Source organism: Coregonus clupeaformis, chromosome 30 (genome assembly GCF_020615455.1).
Source record: "Coregonus clupeaformis isolate EN_2021a chromosome 30, ASM2061545v1, whole genome shotgun sequence".
NCBI classification, from domain to species: domain Eukaryota; kingdom Metazoa; phylum Chordata; class Actinopteri; order Salmoniformes; family Salmonidae; genus Coregonus; species Coregonus clupeaformis.
Window position 1 is genome coordinate 25,551,888 of NC_059221.1, and position 11,098 is coordinate 25,562,985.

Below are 11,098 nucleotides of genomic sequence, written 5' to 3' on the forward strand. Positions count from 1 at the left end.
CCCGGGGATCGAACCCACTACCTTGGCGTTACAAGCGCCGTGCTCTACCAGCTGAGCTACAGAGGACCACAGAGTTGATGATGACAAAGATGGATTCGTCTTCAGTATTCTGGATTGGAAATCTCAGTGAAGATTTTATGAAGCAGGCTAAGATATGGGAGAGATTTATTGTTGCAAATATGCCGGATGCGAGGCTTCCGGAATATCCATTCCATTGTACGCTCAAGTATTTCAAGAATGCTGCCCAACCACACTCAGAGGAATGGTTGAGTCATCAACCGAAGAATGTTCAACTTAGCTCAAGTTGCATTATTTTAGGACCACAAGGAGCAGCTATGAAGATAAACACGGACGATTATCTGAATAAAGAATTTGAGATTGAGAAGAGTGTGCCACATGTTACCTTGTTGGTTTCGGAAGGCTATGAGCAGAAGCAAATAGGAGAAATGATGACAGAAGCAGAGAAAGTTGTTTTCAGACCGATGAAAGAGAATTTGGCGATTTGGAGGAGTGAAGATCAACGATTTCTTAAAATAATGATTTCGGCTCAAGGACAAGGAGAGCCACAAGCTGTACGGATGACACATGAATCTATTTGCAATATGAAGATGGATTCAGACTCTATGAAAGAGGAGATGTTGCAACAAGTTCCAGAAGGGTTGTGGTCTCAACACAGTACCGATATTGGACTTGTGAAATCAGCCCAACCTGTGAAAGTTGAACTTCGACCAGGAGCCAGACCTCCATGGAAAAATCAGTATCCATTGAAAGATGAAGCAATCCAAGGGATTGAACCACAAATTGAAGGACTTTCGAAAGCAGGTGTTTTAAGGACAACAAAAAACCCTCGGAGTAACACGCCTTTGTGGCCTGTGGAAAAACCAGATGGAACTTATCGTGTGGTTCATGATTTGAGAGCAGTAAATGAGGTAGTGACTGACTTTCCAGCAGAAGTGCCAGACCCTCATACCTTGTTAGCCCAAGTTCCTCCTGATGCGACACATTTTACGGTGTTAGACTTATGTGGTGCATTTTTTAGTGTTCCACTTAGTGTGGAGAGTCAGGATTTATTTGGGTTCACATATAAGGGACAATTCTATGAGTACAGTCGTTTGCCACAGGGGTACCGGCATAGTCCTCATATCTTCAATAAAGTACTGAAGGATGATTTGGTAGGGATAGATCAGATATTGCACAGCACTGTCATTCAGTACGTAGATGATATAATTATTTGCTCACAAAATAAGGAAACATGTCATAGAGACTCAATTAAATTGCTACAGGTATTGGCAGAAAAGGGGCATAAGGTTTCACAGAAAAAGCTGCAATATTGCCAGGAGAAGGTTGTGTATTTAGGTCAAAACATAACGCATGGCCACAGAAACATTTCGGACAGTCAAGTGGAAACTTTTCGTAAGGCTCCGAAGCCTAGAACTGTCAGAGAGATGATGACATTTCTTGGTATTGCTGGTTATTCCTCAGCTTGGGTGGAGGGTTATACTAGTTTGATGGCACCTTTGAGAGCTATGGTTAGGGGTACTGGGAGTGGTCAACTCCATAGCAATCTTTCCTGGACACAGGAAGGCCATGTGGCATTTGAAACGATCAAACAGAGGTTGCAGGAGGCACCTGCACTTACACTACCAGATTACTCAAATAACTTTTTGCTATATGTGTCTACTTCTACTGGAGGTAGATATGCATGTGCAGTTCTTTGTCAGCCGACAGGCACAGGGACGAATCCTCAGCCTATTTCCTACTACTCTACTGCTTATTCAGAGGTAGAACTAGGGTTACCACTGTGCTACAGAGCAATGGTGGGAGTATATTCAATATATGACAAAGCATCATCGGTCACGATGGGTTACCCAGTAACAATTCTTACCCATCATAGTCTCAGAAATCTTCTGAACTATGGGAAATATACATTGACTATGCCTAGGCTCAGAGACTATCATAGGCTCTTAGAGCAGGAAGATGTCACCCTAGTGAGGTGTGATACGGTAAATCCAGCCGAGAATTTGCCAACTTCAGAGGATGGTGAGCCACATGATTGTGTCCAAGAAGCAGAGAGATATTCGAGGCTTAGATCAGATTTGCAAGCCTTTCCATTACGTGAGGCAGACCTGGAGTATTGGACTGATGGGTCTTGTTATCGTGTGGGAGATAAATTGTGTGCTGGTTATGCAGTAGTTAAAGGCAGAGGAACTGGATTTGTTGTGGAAAAGCCTGAAGTAATACCACAGCCTGCGTCTGCACAACTTGGTGAACTTGTGGGCCTAACAGAAGCATGTTTGTTAGCAGAAGGAAAGCGAGTGACGATATACACTGATTCAGCATATGCACATAGTGTATGTCATTTGTTTAGGGCAGTATGGAAAGGTCGAGGGTTTAAGAAAACGGATGGTTCTCCGACACAACATCATGCGCAAATAATGAAACTGTTGCATGCTATGATGAAGCCTAAAGAGATAGCGATAGCTAAGTGTGCAGCTCACAAAACAGATGTGTCAAAAGTCACACAAGGGAACAAAGCTGCTGATGAAGCTGCAAAAGCCGTCACAGGAGCGGAAAAATTGGGAAAAGTTTTTCTGGTCACTCATGGAGTGGACTTGGAAGAAAAAATTACGCTTAAGGATGTGATTTTGATGCAGGAAGCTGCTTCTATGATCGACAAACAGCTATGGCTAGACCGAGGAGCGGTCAAAGATGCTACTGGTCTTTGGAGAAACCATGAGGGGTTGATAGTAGCGCCTCTAGACCTCTTAGGTCTGATGATTCAGGAAGCACATGGGTTAGCTCATGTTGCAAGGGGGGAGGTTAAAAGAAAGATCACAAAGGAATATGGTTTTTGGGCTCCATATTTGTTTGAACAAATTGACTATATGATAGGAAGGTGCACAATCTGTCTGAAAAATAATGTTCGAAGAGGTGTAACTGTTCATCCGGGTTACATTCCTACACCAAGAGGTCGTGAGTTGGTTATTGACTTTGTTGATATGATAAAACCAGTTGATGGGGAAAAGATACATGTTGGTGGTTGTAGATAGATTTTCACGATGGACGGAGGCTTGTCCAACCAAGCGGAAAGATGCTCAGTCGGTTGCCAAGTTCTTGTGTAAAGAAGTCATAAGCAGGTGGGGATTACCCGATCGAATATCCTCAGATAATGGGAGGGAATTTGTGGATAAATCAGTGAAATTGATGTTGCAAAAATTGGGAATTAAGCAACGTCTTGGAGCAGTTTATCACCCACAAAGTCAAGGGATTTGTGAAAGAATGAACGGTGTCTTGAAAAAATCGCATTGTGAAGATTTGTCAGCATACGGGTCTAAACTGGATAGCGGCGCTTCCTTTAGCACTAATGGTGTGTCGCTCAAGTGAGTTGCGTGATCTACGTATGACACCCCATGAGTTGGTAACAGGAAGAAGGATGCCTACGCCTTGTTTGCGAACAAGCGGAAAGGGTCCAAACTTGGCTCTTTTGGAAGATGAAATGAGAGCGTACGTCACATATATGGCCAATTTTCATAAAAAGTTGTCCACATATGTTTCTGACAGGCAAAGACAAGAAGAGGTGCAGGAGGAGCTTGAGGAGGAAAAGAGGAATACAGTACAACCTGGGGACAAGGTATTCGTAAAGGTATTCAGAAGGAAGTGGTATGACGAACGTCGTGAAGGACCATTTGAAGTGGTTCGTAGTACTGGAACAGCTGTCCAGGTTAAGGGGTCTCCTACGTGGTATCATTTGTCACATTGTGTTAAAGCACCTGGAGAAGAGGTGCCACGCGCAGAGAGAGAGGATGGAGATAGGGGAGAACAGGAAGAAGGAGAGATTATCAATGTTGTGGATAACGTTGATGATAATGTTTACACTTCTGATGATGCCAGAGATGACTATGCAATGGATGGAAAGGAAAGGGGATTTGGGGAAATTGATTTTCAATACGTCCCAAAAGCAACAGGGAATATTTCAGTGGAATGTGAAGCAGCAGAGATCACCAAGGGCAACTATGTTACAGGAGAAGCTAGTGATTCAGTTAGACAAAGTAGGCCTAGACCAGTTAGGAGAAAAGTCAGACCAAAACGTTACGAAAACTAGGGTTGAAGTAACTCTAGGACAGTCAGCTCAGCTCCCATGTAAGTGCACGAGAGAGAACAGTGGTGAAGGGAAATTTAGAGTTCAGTGGGAAGATAGATATGGCAGGAGTTTAGATCTGTTAGAAGCAATTGCATTGAGAAAGTATGCGTTGCTGAATGATGAGAGAAGAATGAAGATTGAGGGTGATTGCGGTATCTATATTTACAATTCCCAGCAGGAAGATCAAGGTGATTATAAATGTATTTTTTATAATCAACAGGTTGAAAGTGAGGGATTAGAGTTAGGACTGAGAGTTAATGTAGTGACACTAGTGGTGATAGATGGAAATACAAGTCAAGAGTTCAAAGCTTTAGGGAGAATGGATGAAGTAACAACAATGACATCAACACTTCAGCATATTAAAACAACAGTGAGAAGCAATTCAACTCTTTCAACATTGATAGTTATTAAAGCCATAAATATATCGCATTTGATTACAAGGGAACCAATAGCTCCAGCACCAATTTTAGAGGAAAAGACTGTTATTAGGGTTAGGATGGGTGATACAGCTCATCTTCCTTGTAGATGTGAGAGATGGAGTGGGGGAGGGGACGTTCCTCCCACATGGAGAGATAATTATGGAGAAGAAGTGTTGTTATCAGGACCAGATGTAGAAGCTGTGCCCCCTAGTCAAAGGAAGTATATTTTGTACAACGATATGAAGTGGAAGAGGGTTATGAGTGATTGTTCACTTATTTTGCGTAATGTTACAGAGAAAGATCAGGGAGAATATATGTGTACTTATCTAGTGCAAGCATTAAAATTTGTTCCGGTTAAGAATTATTGGTTAAAAGGCTATGTAATTCGTAAAGTGACGCTTATAATGGAAGAGTTGAAGTCTGTTGAAGCTTCCACAGTCACCAAAGGAGTTCAGGAGAAGTATATTACAGTAGCCACTCCAACAGTAAATAATACACAGAGGATATCGGTAGCTTTCCCACTAGAAATAGTTAAGGGGGTTAATACATCAACTAAATCCACTACTTTAATGGTAACTTTGAAAGGGATTACAACGGCAATAACAAATGTAGGAAGTATGACACAGACACCAACAACAACTTTTCTGAAATTAAAGGATGTAGCAAGAGTGACTCAGGAGTTTATGATACGGATGGAGAGTGCTGTCAATGGTAGTAAGGATAGGGTTAAAATAGGAGAGCAGATGGTGGTAGAGAAGAATATAGATTCATCTGAAATAGTGCAGAATACTATCATGGAGGTACAGGATGAGTTCTTTGATTTCAACGGAACATCGGAAGATACATCTGATCAATACCGCTCGTTAGGGAAAAGAGAAACTAAATGGAAGGCATATGGATTTGATTCTTCTGTTTTGAAGATTAAAGATGAATGGGCATGTAGGAATCTTTGGTTCCAACAGTTAACTCATTCTGTAAGATAAGTGAGGAATCTTGAGGGTCCATGTCTGTTGAGAATTCCAGCACCAGGCACGTGGGGTTCCATTTTAGAGACGGTCGCTCAACCTCTATCAAGTACGTGTCAATCTTATGCTTTATCATGGCTGTTGTATCAGCAACAATCATTAACAGATAAAATAATGTCGTTGTCAAAACATTTGTTTAAGCCTAGGTTTAGGTGTTCTTGGTTAAATGAATTACCCTATGTGAATTTGTTAGATGGGAAGGAAAATCAGTTAACAGCGAACCCTGAAGCATTGGAGGTGAAACCAGTGAGGGCTAAAAGTTGTTTTTGTTCTAATAAAACATATGATGGAAAGGGTATGTTCATGGGAATATCAGATTGTGATGATTATATGATGACGTTGGGTAAGCATGAACATAAGGTTAGAGATGAGAAATATAATGTTACTTTTTATGTTCCCGTTAGTAAGAACAGCAGGACTTTGATGGTGGAAGATCAGATTTTGCCTGGCAATGTGACTATTGGGAATTTTTGAGATATTTGGTGGGTTTGTGGTGATAAAGCATATATATTCTTACCCTATGGATGGACAGGATGTTGTTACATGTCAACATTGAAGCTTCCATATGAGGTTTTTACCATTAAAAGAGGGGTAGCACCGGACACAGATAAATCTGAATCTAGGTTTGGAAATAGGGTGAAAAGAGACATGGCGACATTTCATAGTCTTGAAGCCTACCATTGGAGGATAAGTCTAGGAGAGAAGTGGGGACTGGGACTTTTTCCATGGTATGGTGTAACATTTTGGCAGATCATATTGATAATATTACCTATACTTTGCAGGGGTTTGCAAATGAAACAATAAGAGGGTTTAACCTTCTGTCAAATACTCAAAGAAGTCACAGACTGACGCTGTTGAAACATGACATGGCTCTTGACTATATTTTAGCAAAACAAGGTGGCTTATGTTTGGCTATGAATCTGACGGGGGATGATTGTTATACTTTGATCCCAGATAGTTCCGATAATATCACTAGTGTTATAGATGCATTGAAGAATATAAGGGATGCGTTTGGTAGATCTGAAGGTGCTGGATGGTCAGCGAAGACTTGGTTGCAAGATCAGTTAGGCCCAGTGGGAGCAGTGATGGTTCAGATTTTAGTTGCAGCTCTGATAGCGCTGTGTGTGATGTTTTGCTTTTGTACTTTGTTACTGACCTTTGCGAAAGCTATGATATTTAGATGGGTTGGAGTAGTGATGCCTGGAGACAACACTCAGATGCCGTTGTTGACTGTTCCTGATCTGGATGAAGATGGACAAGTGGGACTGGATGGAGTATTGATGGATAAATATCCATTTTGATTATCTTATCATTTTTCAAATGTTTTTCAATATTAGTGTGATTTTAGTATTTTGTTATGAATCAAAGGGGGGAAATACAATGTGATTCATTTATATATCATTTTCTATATCATTTTTATATTCTTAGTTGATATTGATGTTTTAATTTGAATGTGTTGTTTTGCAAAAGATACTGTTTGGTCTTTTATTTTCTTCCAGAAGCAAATGGGGGAATATGTAGAGATTCAAATGCTCAAACAAGGACAATATGAAAAGACAATATGAAGGGACTGGAGGAGATGGAACAAGGAAGGTGTGGAAATGTTCCAATTCCATCATCGAAGATGCATTGGAAGTCGACACTGCTGAGGAGATGAAGTGTAGTGGACTACATTCCAGTGTCTGCAATGAAATATAGACATATTTGCATGTGTAATATGTATGTAATTTTTGTAGAATGATATTTGATGTTATTGAATACATGTGGGGATCTTAGATGTTTTTGTTTATTTCGTGAATGCTTAGGGACATGGAGTCTAGGCAGGGATAGAGATCCACTGTAGGGTGGACCAGCCTGAGAGTGGACATTTTGGATAGTATTTTGTTTGCTGGTGCTTTCATGTGTATTTAATTGCATCATAGTTTCAAATGCATTGATAAAGATTTATGAATTGATCTGGAGTACCTAGGTGGTTGCCTGGGGCAGAGGGGCCGTGAGAGAATTGTACTGTCTTGATTGATGGATGGATATTTGGAAAGAAGGCTGCCAGACAGGTTTTTCGCTCTCACACTCCATAAAGATTTGTTCATATTTCATAGTAATGTATTCACACTTCATAAATATTTGTTCATATTTCATAGAAATATATTTACACTCCATAGAAAAATGTGTTTTTGGTTTATTGTTAAAGATACTCAATAAGATAAATTGTTACTTGTCCTAGTCCTATTCTTTTTGTTTTCAAGACTTTTAGTTAGTCTCGAAGGGGGGAAATATGGTACATGAAGAAGTATGACTTTGTTAATGTTTAAAGTAGAGGGAGCCATTTTGTAGTGACACCCCTGTTCGTTGGAGACAGGTGATTGGACAGTAGAGGGAGCCACCCATATTTTTGTATATCTTATAAGTATAGGCTAGAGACAAAGGACGTTAGAACAGACATATTATTTTGGGACACTGTTCTCCAGACACTGCAGGCGTCTGTAAACTTATGCTGAAATCTTGTGATATAAATACAACTTATAATCAAAGTACAGTATAAGGGTAATTCTTCAACTATGGTACTCTTTGAGCTAGACAGTTTCAGAAAATAAAAACATTTCTACAAACAATTTTTTAGTATCAGTTGGTTTCTCAATCTGTCTGGAAACCTTCCCTGAAGTTGGCTGTGATGATTTGTATTTACTAATATATATTTTTTGCCATTTTTATCTGACAGTCCAAGAAAACGGTCATTTCCATCACATAACAAAACATGTATTTTTAAGAGAAAATAATGAAATATCTTCTGTTATAAATATATTTGATTAAATAGCACACACATATCTGTTCAAATTTGTAATTTATAATTTTTTTCAGAAATGTAACTGTAAAGATTTTACAATGTTTACACTAAAAAACACCTAAAACTAGGTCAATGGAACATTTCATTTTCTTATCATAGCTCAAAATCATATATTTCTCAAAGTGTATACACAAATCTTAGCCCTAACTGCACAATTATCAACACCACTGAATATAGTTGGTTTGATTGTATGTTTTTTATATGTTTTACTTTAAAATATGTGTTGTGGTGGAAATGACTTGGCGTGGCGGAAGAGACAGTGTGTGGCGGAAATGACAGATAGGCAACTTCCAATTAAAAACAAATTTTCTACTGCTCTATGTGGTGAACCAGAGCAAATCAATAAGCAACAGCATTTGTGAACAAAACATATCACCAATATTTTTAAATTAAAAACAATCCAAAAAATGAAAAAACATGAATTTGTGTTAAAAATCAGCAAATCATTTCTTCACTGTTTTCTACATGCTGAACTAGAGCAAACTAGTACAAACTAGAGCAAACCCTTTATGTCATCATTACCTTAACATAACCTTAAAATAACCAGTTGAATAACAGATAAAATAGGCAATATATTTTGAAATTGAAAACTTATATGCCTATGCTGAACCAGAGCAAACACTCTGTACTTAAACATTACTGTCATGTGTGTTATATCGTAAATCCATGTACTGTCAAACGTAATCATGTGGAATAACAAGTTGAATCTGACTAAATAGACATTGTATTTGCTAAATACTGTATCTGTCAAACTTTCATATGGGCCAGAGGTTCAGTTATGTTTCATGGTCAAGAACAGAGCATATTTCTTTCCAAACTGTTGGCTCCACCATCACATGCCTCTTTGTTACTGGTTGAGGCTCTGGGACCAGCCTGATCACATCTTCTGGCCGGTACCAAATAACATCGTCTCTCATAGGCCAGAATAACTTGTTTTTTGCCAATATGACTCATGGTTCTCACCAGAGCACAACCCTCAGGGTCCACATCCTGTATAATGCCAGGGTAAGGATCCCCATCATACCGTACCACACACCAACTTCCAATCAGTCCCTCATGCAGGTCTATGATGGGTTGAGATGTGCTGGTAAGTGTGCTTGAACTTGGTGATCCCAATGCAGTCTCCATGTTCTGTGCTCCCAGTATGTTGACTTTTTTGAGACCAAAACACTGGCAAGGATGGGGATCTGCACAAAAGCAGCTGAGAACTCGCCAAGAAATCTCCTCCGGTCTTGTAGAGACAATCTAAAAGAACAAAGTGCATTTGAATACTGTGGAGATATAAATTGAAAAATGTTAAACTCTCATAACAAAAGTGACATGTGTGATACCTGATGTATCTGCATGGTTCCTTTGATGGTCAGCAGGTCATCAGGAAGGAGACTATCCATCTCTTCAATTTCCCCCTCAGTGATGTACATTAACTTGACAGTTGATTGCTGGTTAAGCAGTTGTTCATACAATACTTTTCCAGTTGGAAGGTCAATGCCCTTGGCCACAAGCGAGTCTGCTTGGCGCTTAACAGCCGCACCAATTCCATCAGCTGGGCCCTTCCCATGTCCGGCCTCCAGAAAATTCCAGGTCACCTTTTTGAATCCTAGCTCATATGGTACTTTGCTCAGGAAAAAAAAGTTATTTTTTGACCTATACTGAGTGGTTGGGCCATCACTTATGACATGCAGGGTGGTTGCAGCTGTGTTTTGTTGTTTGAGGTAGGGAAGCACTTTTTTGAGGTGAGCCCAGATTGCAGATGGGTCATGGCGCATTGAGGAACTAATGGTGCAAACAGACACAACACCATTCTTCGTGTGAGCCACACCAGTATGGAGGCTTACCTGCTGGTGGGAATCGCCAAAATGGACCGCTTGGATGTCATTGGAAAATTTGCACATGTAATTTTCTGCGAAGTCAATTTGTAGAACAATACTGTCTTCGTCAATCTTTTCTTTTAGTGCTCTCAAAGACAGATATTGGTGTTTTATGTTGTTGTATTTGAGTTTGTCGGCCCTTGTCATGTTTGTCCTGATTAGTTTTGTAGAGAATCCAAACTCCTTCTTGGCCATGGTGACCAGGTGGTATTTTTTTAAGATCTTGCCAGCCACAAGTTTGGAGATCAGTTGCCGAGCTTTACGATTGTCAACATTCTGATACTTTTTTCTTATTTCTGACATAATGGTGTTATGGAATAGGAGTGTCTTCTTTAATTGCTTGCTTTCTTGCTGCATCTGTTGCTTTGTTTTCATTTTAGGTGACTCTAGGATCCCCAGGTTCTTCTTCAGTCGATTACTTCTTTTTTTGTATTTTTCAACTTTTCTGAGGGCATCCTCAAGCTTTTGTTTAATGTCATTAAGATCTCTGTACACCTTTGCTTTTGCCTTCGCAACCTTTTTTCTCCCTCTTTTCCTCTGTGGGAGTTCTCTCTGGTGTAGGCTCACACAGCTGAGGTGTTTCAGGGATGTCTTCTGCATTAACACTCATGTTGTCTGGTGATGGTGGTGGTGTTGTATGTGCCATGAAACTATTCACTGCTGAGACCATTTTCCATTTCCTACGTCTGTTTCGTTGAGAAATTCGCCACTGTCTTCTCATTTTTCGTTGTTCTCTTTTCGGCATTTCTGTCACAGATTTAACAACACCTTGTTGCTTTTTCTTCAGGTATCTTTCTCTG

At 39.9% G+C, this 11,098-nt stretch overlaps 1 protein-coding gene across 1 annotated transcript; it reads right to left on the minus strand.

Moving 5' to 3' along the window:
- Positions 1-8,135: 8,135 nt before the first annotated feature.
- Positions 8,136-10,835, minus strand: LOC121546167. The gene is made up of 2 exons (XM_041857230.2): positions 9,762-10,835; positions 8,136-9,675 (listed from the first exon to the last, which is right to left on the minus strand). The coding sequence occupies exons 1-2, from the start codon at positions 10,671-10,673 to the stop codon at positions 9,220-9,222; spliced, it is 1,368 nt and encodes a 455-aa protein (XP_041713164.2). The 5' UTR covers positions 10,674-10,835; the 3' UTR covers positions 8,136-9,219.
- Positions 10,836-11,098: the final 263 nt, after the last annotated feature.

Excerpts from the sequence above, each read along its gene's own strand:
- LOC121546167 (XM_041857230.2), bottom strand. The coding sequence starts at position 10,673 with ATGAAAACAAAGCAACAGATGCAGCAAGAAAGCAAGCAATTAAAGAAG. Across the intron at positions 9,676-9,761 it reads GAACCATGCAGATACATCAG|ATTGTCTCTACAAGACCGGA; the intron begins GTATCACACATG and ends TTGTTCTTTTAG.